Source organism: Berghia stephanieae, chromosome 5 (assembly GCF_034508935.2).
Source record: "Berghia stephanieae isolate SIO BIC M18660-M18661 chromosome 5, UCSD_Bste_1.3, whole genome shotgun sequence".
Lineage (NCBI taxonomy): Eukaryota > Metazoa > Mollusca > Gastropoda > Nudibranchia > Aeolidiidae > Berghia > Berghia stephanieae.
Window position 1 is genome coordinate 22919672 of NC_088364.1, and position 22500 is coordinate 22942171.

Sequence of the window (22500 nt, forward strand, 5' to 3'; positions counted from 1 at the left end):
TGTATAACGGACCAACACACAAACTCTATGTAACCATGAACTTTTATAGTCTGGATAATACAGTTTAGTGAGAACAACTCACAAACGCGGATGGCAAAAACAATAACAAAGGCCTGAGTGACGTCATCTGCATACTATCTATAGATAGTTCGAAGATGACGTCACTCGTGTCTTTGTTATTGTTTTTTGCCACCCGCGTTTATGAGTCGTACTCACTGAACTGTATTAACCCGACTATAAACGTTCATGGATACACACAGTTTTGTGTGTTGGTCCGTTATACTTCCGGATGGCAGTGTTATGAGCTTCTTAGCCAAGCGCATACTATCTATTGCAGGAGAAGAGAGTTGTCAGAGTGAGTAGAGTTCTTGGATCTATGCGGAGACAACGATAAATGTTTTAAATCAAAGTTTAAATTTCCACGCATCAACTATGTGCTTTCATTATCTGTTTAAAATGGCGTCGTAAATCGTTGGGATTGTTTTCTCTTCAACAGTCGTAACGTCACTTCCTTCCTAATGACGCATGGTAACTTAGTAACACTGGCTCTAAACTATCGGAACAATGGCGACGCCCGTATGAAATATTTCTCCGGCGAGCATAAAAGCGTATCCAGAGGGGAAAAAACACAAATTTGATCATGTTTTGACTTTTACACATTCTGATCATAAGGCATATGAAAAGTTCTAGCCAGCATGTTGAATAAAAAGTAATGATTTTCTTTGTTTAGAACCAAGATAGCCGCCGTTGCGGGCGGCGTTACATCAGACTACTGAATCCAATCGACCTAAATCGCAAAAATCTGGGTATCTTGCATAAAATGGATAAGAATGTTAACGAACTGGCTAATTTTCATAGCAGATATCTAGTAGTTTCGTTTTCTCTATTGTCGACGCAAAACGACACAGACAGACGGACTTGCTCTTTCTTCTATTAATATAGATTATACTTATTCAATGTTAGGCCTTTATATTTTGGACACTTAGTAAAACTTACCCAGTTGCAGCTTCGCTGGTGACTCTGGAGGGATCCAGAAGATGACGAGGGTGAGTAATGAGAGTAGAGTGCATGGTAGGATGAGTATGAATGTGTAGAAGGCTGTCTTCCTTTTCAAGGTAAGTATGTAGGTGATGTCGGGGAAGGGCTCCGGGCAACAGGTGTAATATTTGACATTGCGTGTGGCGTTATTTTCAATGATATGCCATTCGTTACTAACCTAGATAGAATAGAAGCAAAGTCAATACTGACGGTGAAAGGAAGCTCCCTCTTATTCATCATCCAGTTCAGTGCCTAATGATTTTTTCCTCAACGCTGTTAAAAAATAGAAATCTTAAAAGTCTGCATTATCTGCCTTTATCAATTCAACTGGAGCTTATATCGGGTTGGCACCCCCCCCCCCTCCCACACATGTGGTCTAGTGGTATGGCACTCGCTTTCGGATCGGAAGGTCCTGGGTTCGAGCTTCGCGATCGGCGCATAGTTGAGTCCTTGGAAAAGGCTCTTTACTCACATTCTCTCACCGTACTCAGGTGTAAAATGAGTACCTGGCAGTTAACAGCGTTGTCTTTGTCCGAAAAATTGTAATATCGCCTAACAGGCGTAATGTCCCGTCCTACATGTTAAATGTTGCTGTTGACCAGGGACCCCTTGCAAAGCGCTTTGAGCACATTTTGTGGATATTGCGCTATATAAAGCTCAATTTTTAACAAAACAAACAAACAAACACACACAAAAAAAGTCAAAAACAGAAATAAAAAGCATCCGAAATCTGACCTATGATATTGAGGTCATTAATGCAGTTGGTTTAAAACTTTATATCAATTAAAATGTTCAGCCAAAAAATATAATCATTACCAAGAGTATAATTCACAGCTCGGAGCCTATCCAGTTATGTTTTTATTTTGATGATTGTTTGTGAGAAATGTCGAGGAATTCTGAATGTATTAACACAATGCTATTTCAATCTTAAGTCTCCATTAACCAAGTGTTCTTTGAAATTCAGTTTTTTTGTCGTTCGAGACAGAAGATCTATTTATTCCCTGATAAAAATATAATGCTTAACTTTAGGCTAATTCTTCCCCAAACTGAAATTCAATTACTTTTTCCTTTAGTTTGATTTTCAGTAACAGGCTGTAGTCGCAAAGCTTGAACAGCCAACAACCAGTCACATATTGCTTATCTTGTTCTGTTAATGTCAGGGGATTATATAATTCATTCATCTAACATTTCCCTCAGGACAATACAGTTATTGTAGTTCTCTCATCCCAGCTTTAGACTATCCCCATTGTTGGATTTTGTAAAGAATTTTTAATGTATTCAAGTCCTGAGTCACTTTTAAAAAAATGGCAAGTTGCATTGGTCGAGAAGTAGATAAATAGATACTGATGATCAATAGCTTAAAGAGGCATAAGCCTCAGAGAGCCGGAGTTTACGCTGGAATTTATATAGTGTTCAAAGGTCAAAAGCAATTACCTGCTACCCTTTGGATAAAAAATCAGTCTGTCGCAAAATATTCTCCTCTGGATCTAATCGACCAAATTATTGCTGGGTAGACAGGAGTCAGAAAAACGGCTCAACTTCACCCGAGATCGATATTTGTCCCTTTCCACATAAAGCGAATGCTCCACAGAGCTATCAGAGCCCCCTTCATGAACAATACTTGATACTATTTTACTGTATGTCTCTGATGGTAGACGGTCTATTTCTATTTTTCATGATTCTAAAAAAGAATTTGATGTTTTTTTTTAATTTTCAGTTTGTTAAAACTTGCAAAATTAAAAAAAAACATTATGTTTTTATATATCTTTTTTTTTGGATAGAATTTTTAAGCTAAGAATTACAAGAAGAGTAGCAAGTGATAATGGTAATATATCTATCCTTACGCATTTAGATCTATCTGCGGCATTCAACACAATAGATCACTCAATCGTATGTGATAGGCTTTATTCTGATTTTGGCATCTCTGGTACTACTCTTTCGTGGTTTAAATCATATCTCACCAAAAGGCAGTGAGTGTAAATGCAAAGTTTCTAACAATGTCTATATAAAATATGGCGTCCCGCAAGGTTCGGTTTTAGGTCCTATCCTTTATACAATTTATACTTTACCATTGGGCAGTGTAATGTGCTCCCATTCTGTTAATTACCACATATATGCTGACGACACGCAGCTATATAAATCTGCTTCTCCTCATGATCTCTCCTCTCTTGTCTGTCATTTAGAAAATTGTTGTGCCTCCATCAAAAGTTGGATGCTTGCAAATAAGCTATTGTTGAATGAAGACAAAACTGAAGTTGTTTTGATAGGAACTCAGCAAAAATTAAATTCTTTCCAATTTTCAAACCCTACCCTATATCTGATTCTGATATTTCTATTTCTGAAAAAGCTAAAAATTTAGGTGTCATTCTGGATAGTTCTTTGTCTATGGATCAGCATATAAACAATAATGTGAAAATTATGTACTATGAGCTCCTAGTATATCACAGATGAGGTCGTTTTTACCTTTCAACACCTTGAAGATAATTGTCTCTGCATTGGTCTTGTCACGTCTTGACTACTGCAATTCACTGCTCGCTGGTCTCCCTAATAACAAAATAAGCAAGCTCCAGAGAGAACAGAATTGTGCGGCTAGGTTAGTCCTGGGAAAATCTCATTACGATGATAGAAAGGACATGCTTCGAATCCTCCACTAGCTGCCAGTCCGGGCGAGAATTGAATATAAAATAGCCCTTATCTGCTTTGGTGTATTTGAGTCTTCTGTCCCTCTCTACATTCAACACTTACTCCAACCATACGTACCTCTGAGAAATCTTAGATCCCACGATTCAAAATTGTTAGCATCTCCTAAAACTAAACTTAAGTATTTTGGTGATAGGTCTCTTATGAAATTCGGACCCACGATTTGGAATGATCTTCCTCAATCTGTGCGATTTTCGAGATCAATAGACATTTTCAAAAAAGCCCTGAACATATCTTTTCAGAAAATATTTACTTAATTGAATTTTAAATGTATTGTATGTGACATTTATATTGATGATGTATTGGTGCCCTGTTATGCTCTTAATTGTTTTGATACTTTGGCTGAATTGTATTTTGATTTTTTTTTCTTTTTTTTTTTAAAGCGCTTTGAGGTTTCGACGAAAGGCGCTATATAAATATGCTTATTATTATATTATTATTAAGAGTCCGATCCCTTTTTTGTCCACCCATGCATACATTTTTTACGGGTTCCAATTATGGGAATCCGCATAGACGGAACTGGACAAAGAATAGGGGAATAAATTAATTGTCATCGATCAAGAAGTGATTAGCAGGTTTCTACTAATGTTAAATCTTTTCAGTCAGAATATGATATTGTTCTCGCCTTTCATCATATCTTTCGCTCTGAAAGCTGTGATTGCGGTACGACTTGTATCGACGTTACTGCTCTCATATGAAAAAAAATACTCTTTTTTGCTTTGTCCATGGTATTTTGCCGTGAAACTAGTTTGACCTTCTTGTGTGCGTGATGATTTCGACCACAAAGGGGACTTCAACAGCAACCCCTCGTGCAGACATATAAATCCGTCGAAATCAGAAATGGGAATAATAAGCAAACTATCTCCAGGATATCAATAAAACCATAATAACAAACGTAGGCATTCAACAATTGACTAAAACCAAAGCAGTTTTTAATTGGTTTAAAGATCTCCCCAATACACAAAGGCTAAAATTTATACAGTTGGACATATCCGATCATTACACCACCATAAACGAAAATATATTCATGCAAGCATTCAACTTTGCAACATCAGCCAAAGCACATCAAGCACGCAAGGTCAAATCTGTTCCACAACGAATTAGCATGAACAAAGAAAAAATGGCAATTCGACGTTACAATGGGAGTGTCCGGCGGAGCCGAAATATCGGAATTAATTGGATTGTTCCTAACACATGTGACAAAAATAAAGAAGTATCAGACATAAACTTCGGCCTCTACAGAGACGATGGACTCGGAGTAGGACACAAAACAAAATCAAAGTGAAACATTGAACGAACCAAGAAAATATTTTTTAAATATTCAAAGTTTCGACTTAAAAATCAAAATCCAAACAAATTTAAACCAAGTGGCTTTCCTGGATACCACCCGATGCCTCCATACGAGCACATTCAGGCCATACAGGAAATCAGCCGCTATATATTAATAAACACTCTAACCACCCGTCCAGAATGCTAAAACGATTCCAGAAATGATTGAACATTGATTGACTAGCCTCTACTCAAATGGAACGATCTTCAACGAAATGAGATTATCAAAAGAAGTAGTCCCTATCGATGTGGAATAAGAAAGTGCAATCTGTGCCTCACTGAAAAATTGGAAATACTTTTAAATAGTCATAAACATAGCATCCCAAACAAAAGATCCGAGATTATAACAATATGTCAGACACTGAAATCCAAATTAATAACACAAAATAAATCCCTTCCCTCCGCAGCACACCCCTGCCCCCCCCCCCCCCCCCCCCCCCCCCCCCCCCCCCCCATCATTACCATTCCAAATTCCTTCCTTTCCTCAATATTCCCAAACGATCCCAAACTTAAAAATCCACACCCTCCCTTACATTCACCCCCATCCCCCTCGTTCCCCCATCACCCCTCCAAATGCCCTTGATTTGACTTTTAGATAAATAAAAATATTCCTCTCTTTAAAATAGCAAGCGAACTGCACTTTATTTTATACTACTCAATTAATATAGTTTACTCTTTTGGATTTTAGTAACAAGCGTAGTTACAAGCAAATCAAACAATATTTGATTGAGTTATCGCCCGGTATTATAATGTATGTTCTTTGAAAGCTGTCGGAATATACAAAAGATAGAGAAAAATCATCAATTATTTTTTTTTTCTTCGTAGTCGTACTCCACCACCACAACTTGAATTCTTCGATTTCTCAATCTCATGTTCCGCGGTTCGAAGCCAGTAATATTTGATATAACCAAATTGGTATATAAATGGATTCAATAGAAATAGTAATAAATTCTGTTCCTCACTTGGTAAATGAATTGATTCGATATATTGTATGGTATAAATTAATGATAAGTTAGAAGTACTTCCGGTCTCGATTTAAGCTTGTCGTGTACTCGGTACGATGACGTAGTCTGTGACCTTTTGACACCAAAACAAAATGTCGTTGTGAAGGCAATAAGTTTCGTCACCACCATTAATTTTTATACAATTTAAATTGCTGATATCTCAGCTCTTTGAGAAAGTGGTCTTATATCACAATTTAAACCTTAGAGCACGAAATTTCATCACTAATTTGCACTATTCGGGGGTTTTGTGTCCCTTATTCCCAGGGGCGGTTGCTGCCTGTTTATGTAAGGCGGCGTGGATCGAAAACATTCTCTCACCGTACTCAGGTGTAAAATGAGTACCTGACCGGAAACAGTGTTGGAGGAAAATGTTATCTCGCCCAAAAGACATCATGTCTCGTCTTCATGTTGCTATTGGCTTAGGGGCCCTTTTCAAGTGTCTTCAGCTCACTCAGTGGATATTGCTCAATATAATGTTCTAGTTGGTTGATTTTTTAGAATGTTTGTAAATTGTGTGTAAAATTGTATATCACCCGATCACTAAAGTCTATGGATCCTTTCATAGTTATATCGGTATTTACATCTATGCATTGAGATTTGTGAATATCATTTTTTTTAAAAGAACAACACGACAACAGCAATTAGACTGCCATATAAAATTTCTTCCATCGAATATCAACTGTAATAACAGTCATTAATAGAAGGAATAGAAAATCCAACCTCAATGCACTACTTATCTACTCCAAAGACAATAACATATATAACTACAAGTTGAACTGCTGTGTGTGTCGGGTTAATGGACCGGGATTCTAATTTATAGCATCACGGGGCTCTACTCGGAGAATGATTTGTGTAATATTCGTATTGTTGATTAAAATACATTTGAGCAACACGAATAACAATAAAATCGATATTTATTGTAATTTTCTTCATCCGTATATTTTGATTACAACAAACCTGGTCTTCCAATGATAAAACTGATATGGTTTTGATTTCTCCCAACTCCCAAGTCAGACCTCAAGGTGTGCAAAACTAAATTTGCCGGCCTGACCTACTTATTTCAGCAGTAAAGAGTACCAGTTGTTTGTTGGGGGAGGTGGATAAGCGTAGTTTTAAAACAGAAGAAAACAGTATTTTATATAAAATACTTGGGCGGCCTGTTGACTTTTTGGCTCATGGTAGCCCCCATACCCCACCCTCAGCTCATTGTCGCACGTCATCTCGCCTTGTGTGTAGTGTCGAGCGGAAGTCTCGATGATACCTCAAGTCATCGGCCACCAACACTCAAAACTTCCCGAACTCGATGACCAAGGAAAAGTCGGGAATTCCAGAGAAGTAGCACTTCAACTGAGCTTTGGATGACTTTTTTTGTATTAAAACTTAAAATACATTAAATAAATTCACTTTGTATAATAATAAAACATTGATACCTATAACCATTTCGATCTATTTACGACGTTTGTGTTTTGTTAGCTGTTTAAAATATGATATAACGTTAATACCCAATACCAATGACTAGGTATTGAATGAAAGCACCGATGACTAGAGCGATGCTCGAGACTTTTTTGAGTCTCGAGACTCAAAAAGCATCGAGACGCAAAAAAATCTCGAGCTTCGCTGGAATCATCGCCGACGAGAGAGGGGTGAACAATGCAGATAGTACACATTGTTAGTAACGCGTGCGTCGCTCGCGCAGTATAGAGCAGTAATGTTAGGTGCCCCAAACGTAAACAATAACAAGTTGCTAGTGATTTCCGTTAGGGACCGGAAAAATTTACGCACAATATAGGTCTCCCAATTTTGTAGTTTGAGTTGTAAGCAATACACTTTCAGTATTGAAAATATGTTTACATAAAATCTAACAGTTGCAGAAATAATAATATAAGGCTAAATTATTATGAAAATCAGACTCCGAATAATTCTCGTTTTGTTCACACCAGCGCAATAATTTGCTCTGGTCTAAAAATAGATAGACTGTAACTTTTGATAAATTTTAGAAAATTTTACCTTTTGTTCCATAAAATATCCATATCTAGACATTATTTGATGCATGATCGAGTATTTATGAATATGTGTTTCTTTTGCCACCTAACAGCCAAATTTAAAAGATTATTTTTTTCTATTATTTACATTGGAACGTGAGCTGTCAAGACAGGAACATGTGGTTTGCCACGTGCTTCTCGACCTTTGTTTACGTTTGGGGCACCTAACTTTATTGCTCTATAGTCACGAGACTCGGGACTCGGGACTCAATACGAGAAGCATCGACGACCAAGATTCTCGAGACGAGAAAAGCATCGAGAACTAAGTGGAGGTCGGGAAGTTCTCAGTCGTCGATGACCTGACTTCTCAAAACCTAAAGCATGGATAACCTTTTGGTGACCCGGATGCCCTCCCCTACTTGTGTGGGGCAACAAGAAAAAGAGAGCCGTCTGTGATGATGCACAACCTTCGTGTGAGGAGAGATGCACGAGTGTTAACGAAAAGTAGCATATGCAAAAACTGAGACTAAAAGCAGTATCTGCTAAATTTGAAAAATATAGGGCGGCTCAAAACAACTTCGCTCAATAGACCGACCGCCAGTGCTAATTCCCCTAGCTGACAACTGAAGAGACGCCTCGAGTACCGAAATGGCCATATTGAATTGTATGAAATGTAAGTCGATTTTACTCATATATAAATAAGAAAACTATCATTTTTTTCGCCAAAACGATCGTTTCGATGAGGATCTTGCATCTCGTCAGTCGACGTTAAATCCGTAGTGCACAATGCGTTGTTGGTCCTTTTCGTCCCTATATTTTGTTCCGGTGTGTTTGTTATTAATAAGTAGGCGGTGATTAGTATCGTTATGTACTGACATACTGTAGTGTGTTCTCATTGTGTGTGTGTGTGTGCGTTTGTGTTTGTATGTGTGTATATGTGTGTGTGGTATGTCCATGTGTGTATATTATGTTGTGTTGTGGAATATAGTTGCGTGGATAAAGGGGGAGGGGAGGGGAGGGGTAGTGTTAGATAAAAGTATTACTAGTACTAATAAAAATAATATTGATGAAAATGCTAGTAATAATAACGATAACAAGTGATAATACCAATAATAATAATAATAGTAATAATAATAATAATAATAATAATAATAATAATAATAATAATAATAATAATAATAATAATAATAATAATAATATAATGATAATGATAATGATAATGATGATGGTGAGGATGATGATGTTGATGATGATGATGATAATAATAATAAATGATAATAATGATATAATAATAATAATAATAATAATAATAATAATAATAATAATAATAATAATAATAATAATAATAATATTATTATTTTTAATTATTATTATTATTATTATTATTATTATTATTATTTATTATTATTATTATATTATAATGAGTTGTGTGTTTTGAGCTTGAATTATTGTTATATATATTATGTTGTTGTTATCATTAAAAAAAAAATATATATATATATATACAGATACAAGTACTTTCCTCATATATCGTGTAACTAGGCCGAGTTTTTGTTGATGAATTTCTCATTTTATTCGAAGGAAAAAGAAGGAGAAAACTAGCACCTGTCTGAAGCATCGGAGAAATTACATTTTACATGTGATTGTATTTGTTAAATGCAGCTAGGTGTTTTCTTTTTGAGAGCAAGAAGGGGGGGGGGGGGGGGGGGGTGATAGGAGGAATACAAGGAATACAAACCCTTTCAAGTTTAATTTAATTCGACTGGAGGTCAGAATTGGGACAACTTGGTGTCCAGGTTGGAACGACTGGGTGATTTGGCGGCAAAAGTTTTAATTATCTATTTTAATATTTTTTAAAAAATACATAGAAATATTTATTGATTCCATACGTTGTTCGACAGCAAAAATTTCAAAACAAAATGTAAAAAATCCTTTTCAATTGTACGAATGTATTATTGCAAATGTTGTTGCTTTATATTGCTACTTCGATTGTAAGATGCCTCGAATTCGTGAAAACGCGACGGTAGAAGCTCGTACCGGTTCTTCCGAATGAGACAAGGATTTTAAGAGACGATTTATTCAATTAAATAACACGAACAAGGATATAATATGTCATGCATTTATTTCTGGTTGTGTTAAATCGGAACTCAGCTCTATGTCATAATTCGGCCTTAATATAGAAGCTGAATTCGGAAGGGGGTCTGAATTTTGGAACATTGTCCGGATTAGAACCCCCACCCTAACAGAGCAAATACCTTTTGACCGATTTGCAAAGAAAGAACCGTTTCAATTGTTGCACGTAAAATCTTCTTCATCCCAGAAACAATGGGCAAATTAATGCTTTGTTCACCGACAAGTCAAAACTCGAGACTGATTCTGCTGACAGAGAAAAGAAACATCCGTTACAGAGGGAAAACGATAAAGCATTGAAACAAGAAAATATCATCAGATCAGAAACCGTCGATATGGTTTTGTGTTTCTTGGGTTGGGATCATGGGAAGCGAAAATACATATCTTATGAGAATAGATGGCGGGTTGTCACCAGACAATTACCTTAATGATACACTTCAGGAACGTGTTGTTCCTTTTTATAGAAACAATAAAATCGCAACAATTTTTATGCATGGCAATGCACCATTGCACAGGGCTCGAATTAAGCAGGATTTTTAAAGAGAACAATAATTATAGGCAAGGTTATCATTCCATTTTTACATGAATCCAAATGAGAACATACGGGATATAATGAAGAAAGAAATACGTCGTCTGGGTCCTTTTCAAACAGAGTTAATCTATACCAGCTTCTTCAAGATATCAGGGATATCTCACTGCAACGTTTACTGACCGATTCCCTTTGTCTATGCGAAGACAGTGGTTTCAATGCATCAAGTTACAAGAGGGCACACAAAGTCACAAGGTATTAGTTAAGTTGTGTAAACTTGCAAACCCAATTTTTTCGTGTCACTTCATAAACCTTCGATATCATTTTGTAGCGGACATTGAGATTAACATGGTTGTGTGCATGGGATAGAAAAAATGATTAGCTTTTTATTGATGTATATCAAATGGTAATAATAAATTTGGACCCAATATCATAATCATAAGGGTTCAAACGAGTGTAAACCGACTATTGCACATGAGTTTGTTTTATATATATATATATATATATATATATATATATATATATATATATATATATATTGAATCGTGTTTGATACAAATATGGTACGAAAAGTGCTCGACATGTAGTAATGGAGCGAATTATTATTTTTAAAAATATTTACCACAATGTTTGAAGCAGTCTACATTAATGTTTCAGGCTTAATTTGCCATCGTCAGGACTGAGTTGTTTTGTTGACTGTTGTTGTTTCTTGAAGTGGTTCCGGTTTAAAGTTAATTAACAAGAATTTCCGCCGATGTGGACACGTTCCGTACATCTCACTTTTCGTGTTGAGTGTGGCTTCATGAGGGTGTTTGATTATAGTATATTTCTCTTCCAGGCAGGACAGCAGTTCCTGAAGTTAATTGATACACACTTTCCAAAAAACCACAAGCTACATAAAATTATCAACAGGAATACCATAAAAATAAGCTACTCGTGTATGCGCAACATAGAACAAATAATTTCAAGCCACAACAAAAAAATATTAATAAACCACCGTATATATATACGTGGAAGAAAGCCACAGAAACGAAAGTCTCGGCCATATAATGTGAGTGACAATTTATATTTTATATTAGCTCTAACCATCATTATCGAGCACTTTCGTACCAACGAGTACCCACCAACACTCATTTATATATCATCATCATCATCAACATCACCATCATCATCATCATCATATTCATCATCATTATCATGATCATTACCCAAATTATTATTATTATTATTATATTATATTATTATTATTATTATTATTATATTATTATTATTATTTTATTAATTAAAATTATTATTATTATTATTATTATTATTATTATTATTATTATTATTATTATTATTATTATTATTATTATTATTATTATTATTATTATTATTATTAATATTATTATTATTATTAATTTTATCATTTTCATTTATTATTATTATTATTATTATTATTATTATTATTATTATTATTATTATTATTATTGTTATTATTATTATTATTATTATTATTATTATTATTATTATTATTATTATTAAATTATTATTATTATTATATTATTATTATTATTATTATTATTATTATTATTATTATTATTATTATTATTATTATTATTTTTATTATTGATTTTGTTATTATTATTTCTGTTTACTGTCTGTTTATGCTTCAGTTATGTTTTGTTTTTTAATGTATGTATTTTCAACACTCAAGGCTTCTAATAAAATAATAGAATAGAAGTGCTTGGAATGACGTAGTTAATGTAGATAAACCAAACCAACTATCCATCTCCTTCGCAGTGTGCACATAATATTGATTTGGGTGGTTATAATTTAATTCCCATTGGGTTTACCAGACTGTCCTGCTCTGTTTTCATTTCCTCACCCAGGGATTGAGATGGGATGAAAGGGGATGGTAGTTGTATAGAATGGTAGAACTTAGGATTACAACCCACGAGAAAAACAAGGTTCATCTCGGGCGCCAGGATTTTATTATTAAAAGGAGAAAAACCCATTGATCAAGGCCTGCAATGTGACAGATATAATATTTCAATGTGTCTATTTCGCTCCCCGCCCACTTCTCTCTCTCTCTCTCTCTCTCTCTCTCTCTCTCTCTCTCTCTCTCTCTCTCTCCTCTCTCTCCCTCTCCTCTCTCTCAGTCTTTCACACACACAATAGCTCGGTGGTCAAGTTACAAGTAAGGGCCAGTTATCGGCCTCAGGCGCGGTGGAGACCAATCTGACCCAGCTTTGTTTGGGTAATTAGATCTGTAAACGGAGCTTACTTTACGATACAATAGCATTCGATCCAAATGGTTGCAAACAATTGTTACTATTCAATTAAAGCTACAGAAAGGAAAATAAAATATAGCTCCACAGGCCTTTACTTTGATCCACCTTTCTTCTCTCTTTTTGGTCTCGACTGATTATGATGATCTGAATCATGAAAAGCACATTTTTATATCATAAAGAAAACGACTGGATATTCTAATTTGACAATGTCGAATGTCATGTCTGGGATCCATAAACCAACGACGGATACTAGAGAGTTTTCAGTTAAATCAATGCCAGATTCTTGTCAAAGTCCGTCCGCTCAACCAACGTTTGACAATACGTTATTGAAATTGGTCACCATAAATAACATTACAGAAAAAATCTGTTAGAACAAGCGAAGAATCTGTAAAGCATGACATAAAAAGAATCTAAAACAACTAGGTAAGTAGATCGAGCGGAGAAACTCATGTTAGTGGAAGAGGCCTGTCCAAATTTTGATCTTAGCCAAATAGATGAGCTGAACAGTTATTCGACTCGTTACTTAAAGATTATAATTCTGTCTACAGAGCGACTCGTCTTTGATAAGTGCCTGACAGCATTCATTAAGATTAACCCATCATTCTAATCATAATATCAGTATAGTCCACGCTATCAGTTTTTGATCTCTACTTAGATTTGGAAAAATTACTCTAGATATTCATTCTACCTGGAAATTACTTGACAAGCTTGAGTGTATGTACGTACTTGTGAAATGAAATAAACTGAGCATCAAGCAAGCCATATGATCCCGACCAGGGGAGCTGTCTATTTGTGAACCGGAGTAACAAATTTTGATATTAGCTCCACCCTTTTGACCCCTTGTCACCTGAGAAATACTTGACTGGAAAGGCTAGAAATTACCATCCTACAGGAAATTATAGTAACTGTATATGGATTACCGAGTACCAATATCATTCGTGTTTTGATATGGATGCGTGCTTTGTTTATTTGCTTCTATTTTCTCCTTGATCTTTTTCTTTTCCAGTGATGGTAAAAGCCTCACCTAACCCCATCGATACCCACCAAACACCACCAAACCCCAACGAATCCCACCCAAACATCACCAAACTCCTACCAAACTAGCAAACCCCACCAAACCACCACTAATTCCCACAATCCCAACCAAACGACCACTAAGCCCCTTGAAAACCCATTTAGCCCCCAATAAAGACAAACAAATTCAAGAAAACCAAACCCCACAACCACCCCCTCCAAATCCCAGAAAACCTTCCAACCCCCACCAAACCCTAAAAGAGCCCACCAAACATCAATAAACCAACCACCACCAACCCCCATCAAACCCCATCACAAACGAACACGATACTTCATTCAGGATTGACTTGGAATTGGAGTCTATGTATAACCATGAAAACCTCAGTGCGAATGAAACGTGTCATCAGACGCACACATATTCATAAGTCTGATAACCCAATTCCTTATGGGCTCATTGTTGTAATGGAAATCTCAAAAAATGACGGAAAATATTGTCCATTACAACAATGCTAAACTAGGCCCATAAGCGGGTTCGGATGTCAGACCTGCACATGTAACGTCGGTGTCATCATATTAATATATTGACTGTCGTAGTGTCTTCTTATCAGCCTTGAAATCGCCCACAACCATCGCCATAATATGAATCAGAACAAAAGAGACATGACCATTTCAAAGTACACGCCTATTACCGTCCATTTGATAATAATTGATATTGATAAAATAGACATGAAAGTATTATGAAAGAATTGAAACAAAATTACTGCAAATCGTCTATGTAAAACAAACAATGACTTGATAAATGTAAAAGATTCTAGTTTATTTAGTTTACTACATATACTTCAACATTGCATGGTTTAGTTTGTTTGATATGTTTTTTCATACTTACAACATAGTCGCTGAGATCAAATGCCTTCCCTCCTACGAATTCCACGTTGAGTTTATTTCCGTTGTATGCCCAAGACCCAAATTTTAAATAGCAACGCTGGACATCAAAAGGGAAATATTTGGTATCGAATGAACAGGAAGACCTTAGGATTGCCTGAGGCATCCACTGGATTGACCCATTAGAATGGACAATGACCAGAGCGTCTCTTTGTTCTTGTAGGCGATCGTCAGCACTGGAGATAAATAATATGTGTTAGAGCAAACATGATGGATAGACGGCTGAAATATAATAATAGATGGTAGATTAGTTGATTGCAACTTTAAGTAGGTTGCCACGAAAATAGACGTCATTTATTGTGGCTGAAAAAAAAACCTTTCAATTTCTATTTTGTGTCACGTGTCGAGAACAGTACTATTTTTAAACTGGACCATTCAAGCATTGATACATCGGCCATTTAAAAACGTACACAGTTAAATTTGGTATCGTCTTAAAGAGGAAGGTCTCAGCTTTATTCCTATATCACTTCAACAATAAAATAAATTGTCATGTAAGGTAAAAAATGCCGTTTTAAAACTTTACAGCTGCGAAAAATCCCGACATATTATTGATATATAATTTGAACCGAGTCTGTCTAAAAGCCAAACATCTTATCTCTATTTTTACCAGTTTGTTTCAATGAGGGTGGTTTAATGGCCGAGATATCGCATTAATAAAAAGATCCACCAAATCCGTTTGAGTGTTAGCGGATTTTTTACACCTCATTTTGTAGTTGTAGTTTGTAACAGCACACAAATTGCCGTGAGAATGAAATCTCAAAATATTGACAAAAAGAACCGAGTCCACGGAAACCACATTAATATTATATTAAAGTACCATCACAATTTATGTTTTAGATAGTTTAAAATGGTACTTGTAGTAGTTATAAATAACAATGTTAAATTGAATGTAAGCTTCAATTTAAAATACGAAAACAGATAAAATGGACGTTTCGGGTTTCCCCTTTATCAACGAAACAGAATGGATGAAACAGTACAGACGGATGAGATAATGTGGTAGTGGCGTTGTTAAGACGAATAAACAAAAAACATTGATGGGCAGGAAATACTATGCTCATTTGTAAGGAAGCACGAATTAGAAAAGAACAATAGAGGTCTAGATATTTCTAAAAGGTGCGCAATTAATTAAGTGAAAAGAGGAGGCGGAGAAGAGCTGTGTAATTCAGTTGAGAAAGTGAAATATTCAAACGTGTATGAATGAATGAATTTATATAGCGCCTAGATCCACAAAGTGCTCAGAGGCGCTTTACAATATGCAAATAAAACAAAACAATAAATTAATAAATTAAGCATAAAATCTATCATATTTGAATAGCATCAATCAATTTGTAATTTAATTACCACGCACTGTGCTACAAGATGAAAATTTAGGATATCTAAAATATGTAGGCCTGATAGAAGTGCTAAACATCAAATTATTTTCTAAAGAGATGTGTTTTAAGTTTCTTTTTTAAATTTTCAAATGTCGGACATTTTTTGAGGGATGAAGGCAGTTGGTTCCATAAGACTGGTGCCGACTGGCTAAAAGATCTCTCACTAAAAGACGATCTACAGCAAGGAACCTGGAAGAGATCTTGACCACTGGATCTAAGTTCTCTCTCCATACGGCACATAGAGATTAACGATATTATATAGGTATACAGGAGCTGTCTTATTAAAACATAATTCGGCTGTTAACAATGCAAAGTTATTAAAATCGGCGTTACATGCTCTTTCACCCCACAACCAGTCACCATTCTAGCAGCTCTATTTTCCACTTTTCTAAAGCTGTATATATTTTGGTGATGATTGTAACAGAGCGTTACAGTAGTCTATTCGGTTTAGTACAAAAGATGTCATTAATGTTTTTGACAGTCTCAGTATCCAAAAGATGTCTAATTCTATAAATTTTATGGAGATGAAGATGACAAATCTGAGCAACTTTACTAACATGAGCGTCCATACACAATCGTGAATCTAAATATGCACCTAAATTCCTGATATTTCCACCATTTACAATCTTAATTTGACTTCCAGCAATGCTCAATGATTCTATTTCTGTTCTTTTCCGGTTATTTCCATAAAAACTTTTGATTTCCGTTTTATCCTTATTTAACTTTAATTTATTTAAAACCATAAAATCTTTTATGTCTATCACGCACGCTTCACTCGAGATACAATATCCACTCTCGTATCGTTAGTAACAGGGAAATAAATTTGATTATCGTCGGCTCACAAGTGAAAATTCAACTCACAAGCCGAGATTATAGCATTTATGGGTGTTTGTATACAAGGTATATAAGAGGGGCCCCAGTACAGAACCCTGGGGTACCCCAAACTGCAGAACACTAATATCAGAAAAAGAATCTTTAATGGCAACACACTGTGTGCGGTCAGAGAGATAAGATTCAAACCAGTCCAAAACATCATTTTGAATTTTAAAATCGGTTTGAAGTCTGTTTAAGAGCAATTTCCGATCAATGGTATCGGCACTTAAATTAAATAGTATGAGCACTGCCGTCTTCATATCAGCAACATAATTAACAAGATCATTGTGCACTTTGAGCAAAGCAGACTCAGTGCAGTGTCCCTTGCGATAAGCAGACTGTACCGTTGATCGAAAGTGGGTCTCATCTAAAAAGGTATTCAATTAAGAGCATACATTTTTTTTCTATTATTTTAGATAATGTACTTAAATTAGACACAGGCCTGAAGTTTTTAGAGTTATTTTTGTCCAATGAAGGCTTTTTCAACAAAGGGCGCACAACTGCTTTCTTAAGGCATGCTGGAACTGTCGAGGTGTGTAGACTAGATTGAACGATGTCGAGAATCACCGGCTCCAGCTCTTCTACATAATCCTTTAGAAGCCATGTGGGGATAGGGTCAAGCCGGCATGTCTTCTTCGGCAGTAGTTTGATTACATCTTTGATGTCTTGTAGTGTGGTGACAGACCATTTATCCAAAATGTGGTTCTTTTCTTTATCTGCTGCTTTGGATTTTTCAGGCTGTGCAGATTCAAGTTGGTCAAGTTGTTTTCTGATGTTGGCAATCTTGTCAAAATAACTATTAAAATTTTTAGCGGGCTCATTTGCATTTTGGTAATCTGGTAGTTTTGGTGTTTCTGATTCAGGGGAGGTAAGTCTGTTTATTATTTTGTAAAGCTCCTTTTTGTTGTTTTTATTGTTTTCTATTTCCTCCTTCAGACTGTTTGTCTTTGCTGTTTTGATTTGATTGTTCAATTTTTTCTTGCATTAACGTATTGTTCTTTGCTAACATTCTCCTCTCCCAGATCTTTGCAGCTCTTTCCTTGTTTCATTCTACATTTCTTAATTTTAGGACAATTGTTGGAAAATAAATACAATGGAATTGGAAAAACATACAAAATATAAGGGATGTCGGCATTAGTATAATCATGAGTGGCAGTAGCAACAGCAGAAGTGTAGTACTTTTAGTAGTAGTAGTAGTAGTAGTAGTAGTAGTAGTAGTAGTAGTAGTAGTAGTACTCCTACTACTACTAGTACTGTGGTAGTAATAGGAGTAGTAGTAGTAGTAGTAGTAGTAGTAGTAGTAGTAGTAGTAGTAGTAGTAGTAGCAGTAGCAGTAGTAGTAGTAGTAGTAGTAGTAGTAGTAGTAGTAGTAGTAGTAGTAATAGTAGTAGCAGTAGTAGTAGAAGCAATAGTCATAGTAGTAATGGTAACAACAAGATATGAAGTGAGTAGAAAAGTGCCAGAAGACAATAGAGAATAAAAAATTTTTTCGCGGCGGTGGTGGGGTTCGAACCTGCGACATTATTGGTACGACAACTCCGCCTGGCAGGTGAGAGCGTGGCTCTACCGTGTGAGCTATCCACGAACACAAAAATATTCGTTTCAAACCCAAAGTCATTTCTAGATCCCTCTCTCACCCACTTCTTGAGATCGCCGATTCGTTCACCACCATGCGAAGTAATTTTGACCAGCAGTTAAGCTTAATAGCCAATATTCTCATCACAAACATATAACATAGAAACGATTGAGACATTGAGTATGCTCCGGTGTATGGGGTGAATTTTTAATTCAGAAAAGTGAGTGGAGCAGGCACTTATGTTGGTAACAACAAGATATGAAGTGAGTAGAAAAGTGCCAGAAGACAATAGAGAATAAAAAATTTTTTTTCGCGGCGGTGGTGGGGTTCGAACCTGCGACCTTATTGGTACGACAACTCCGCCTGGCAGGTGAGAGCGTGGCTCTACCGTGTGAGCTATCCACGAACACAAAAATATTCGTTTCAAACCCAAAGTCATTTCTAGATCCCTCTCTCACCCACTTCTTGAGATCGCCGATTCGTTCACCACCATGCGAAGTAATTTTGACCAGCAGTTAAGCTTAATAGCCAATATTCTCATCACAAACATATAACATAGAAACGATTGAGACATTGAGTATGCTCCTGTGTATGGGGTGAATTTTTAATTCAGAAAAGTGAGTGGAGCAGGCACTTATGTTGGTAACAACAAGATATGAAGTGAGTAGAAAAGTGCCAGAAGACAATAGAGAATAAAAAATTTTTTCGCGGCGGTGGTGGGGTTCGAACCTGCGACCTTATTGGTACGACAACTCCGCCTGGCAGGTGAGAGTGTGGCTCTACCGTGTGAGCTATCCACGAACACAAAAATATTCGTTTCAAACCCAAAGTCATTTCTAGATCCCTCTCTCACCCACTTCTTGAGATCGCCGATTCGTTCACCACCATGCGAAGTAATTTTGACCAGCAGTTAAGCTTAATAGCCAATATTCTCATCACAAACATATAACATAGAAACGATTGAGACATTGAGTATGCTCCGGTGTATGGGGTGAATTTTTAATTCAGAAAAGTGAGTGGAGCAGGCACTTATGTTGGTAACAACAAGATATGAAGTGAGTAGAAAAGTGCCAGAAGACAATAGAGAATAAAATTTTTTTTTCGCGGCGGTGGTGGGGTTCGAACCTGCGACCTTATTGGTACGACAACTCCGCCTGGCAGGTGAGAGCGTGGCTCTACCGTGTGAGCTATCCACGAACACAAAAATATTCGTTTCAAACCCAAAGTCATTTCTAGATCCCTCTCTCACCCACTTCTTGAGATCGCCGATTCGTTCACCACCATGCGAAGTAATTTTGACCAGCAGTTAAGCTTAATAGCCAATATTCTCGTCACAAACATATAACATAGAAACGATTGAGACATTGAGTATGCTCCGGTGTATGGGGTGAATTTTTAATTCAGAAAAGTGAGTGGAGCAGGCACTTATGTTGGTAACAACAAGATATGAAGTGAGTAGAAAAGTGCCAGAAGACAATAGAGAATAAAAAATTTCGAACCCCACCACCGCCGCGAAAAATTTTTTTATTCTCTATTGTCTTCTGGCACTTTTCTACTCACTTCATATCTTGTTGTTACCAACATAAGTGCCTGCTCCACTCACTTTTCTGAATTAAAAATTCACCCCATACACCGGAGCATACTCAATGTCTCAATCGTTTCTATGTTATATGTTTGTGATGAGAATATTGGCTATTAAGCTTAACTGCTGGTCAAAATTACTTCGCATGGTGGTGAACGAATCGGCGATCTCAAGAAGTGGGTGAGAGAGGGATCTAGAAATGACTTTGGGTTTGAAACGAATATTTTTGTGTTCGTGGATAGCTCACACGGTAGAGCCACGCTCTCACCTGCCAGGCGGAGTTGTCGTACCAATAAGGTCGCAGGTTCGAACCCCACCACCGCCGCGAAAAAATTTTTTATTCTCTATTGTCTTCTGGCACTTTTCTACTCACTTCATATCTTGTTGTTACCAACATAAGTGCCTGCTCCACTCACTTTTCTGAATTAAAAATTCACCCCATACACCGGAGCATACTTAATGTCTCAATCGTTTCTATGTTATATGATTGTGATGAGAATATTGGCTATTAAGCTTAACTGCTGGTCAAAATTACTTCGCATGGTGGTGAACGAATCGGCGATCTCAAGAAGTGGGTGAGAGAGGGATCTAGAAATGACTTTGGGTTTGAAACGAATATTTTTGTGTTCGTGGATAGCTCACACGGTAGAGCCACGCTCTCACCTGCCAGGCGGAGTTGTCGTACCAATAAGGTCGCAGGTTCGAACCCCACCACCGCCGCGAAAAAATTTTTTATTCTCTATTGTCTTCTGGCACTTTTCTACTCACTTCATATCTTGTTGTTACCAACATAAGTGCCTGCTCCACTCACTTTTCTGAAGTAGTAATGGTACTGATTTGTAATTAAAGGGATAGACGATGGATGGCGGGGGTGCTTTGGGGGGGGGGGGCAAGAGACAAAAGTAGAATAATATTTAAATGAGGTCCAGTCTCGAGTTCATGCCGTGAGGTGAAAGGGTGTTCAGTTTAGTATCAGTTCTGCCTCTCTGTATTTCCGATGTTGTTTAGGGTTTGACAGAACTGAAGGACGGCAATTTGGATGTCGTGCAATCCTCGATGACTGGACCCACTGAAGTGGTGGGCGACAGGCCTGTCCTCGTCGTTTTCAATAGACCGCAGAAGTAACCTGTCGCTTAGTCTCTTGCCAGTTCCCCCCCCCCCCCCCCGTATGTCTATGTGGCAACGTTTGCAGATTATAGCGTAAATTAGGTTTCGATCCGACCCTATAGTAGAAAATTGATACAATATAATTGACAATAAAGTTTTACAAAAATGTTTGGCATAGTAGTATTTGTATTATTATTGGTGGCAGTGGGCAAGAATAGGAGAGATATACAACATATTAAGATGATCAAAGACGAGAATGGAAGAATATTGGGCAAAGATGAAGAGATCCTAGCAAGATGGAAAACATACCACAAACACCCCATGAATGAAAAAAATGACAGGGAGAGGAGTAGTGCAGTTATACAACCTAAAGAGAAGATAGATGAGGTAAGCAAGAACGAGGGTGTGGGATGCAGTGCGCAAGATGAAAAGGGGAAAGCAGTTGGACCAGGCGAGATACCAGCAGAAGTTTGGAAATCACTTGGAGATGGAGGGTTACATTTTCTGGTGTGTTACATCGCGTGTTCATTGACTCAGAGAAAGGGTATGTTAGAGTATCAAGAGAAGAAATGTGATACTGCCTAAGAGCAAAGGGGTTACAGAGAACTATATCAAAGTCATCCATGATATGAACATAGGAAACAAAACAGTGGTAAGGACAGCTGTTGGCCCAACTGACCCATTTAATGTAAGAGTTGGATTATCTCAGGGAGCTGATCTCAGCCCACTGCTGTTTGCAATAGTAATGGATGTCCTAACAGACCCCATTCGGTGAGTAGTAGTAGGTAGTAGTAGTAGGTAGTAGTAGTAGTAGTAGTAGTAGTAGTAGTAGTAGTAGTAGTAGTAGTAGTAGTAGTAGCAGTAGTAGTAGTAGTAGTAGTAGTAGTAGTAGTTAGTGTTAGTAGTGTAGTAGTAGTAGTAGTAGTAGTAGTAGTAGTAGTAGTAGTAGTAGTAGTAGTAGTAGTAGTAGAGTAGTAGTAGTAGTAGTAGTAGTAGTATAGTAGTAGTAGTAGTGTAGTAGTAGTAGTAGTAGTAGTAGTAGTAGTAG

General features: G+C 36.7%; 1 protein-coding gene across 2 annotated transcripts in view; it reads right to left on the bottom strand.

Moving 5' to 3' along the window:
• Positions 1-22500, bottom strand: part of LOC144972613 (neuronal acetylcholine receptor subunit alpha-10-like) — a 130352-nt gene that overhangs the window by 23749 nt on the left and 84103 nt on the right. For both annotated transcript variants that reach the window (XM_078914047.1, XM_078914048.1), the window contains 2 exons: positions 14886-15117; positions 997-1216 (listed from right to left, as the gene is read on the bottom strand). In XM_078914047.1, the coding sequence (XP_078770173.1) occupies positions 997-1216; positions 14886-15117 (452 nt within the window). The remainder of the gene's footprint in view (positions 1-996; positions 1217-14885; positions 15118-22500) is intronic.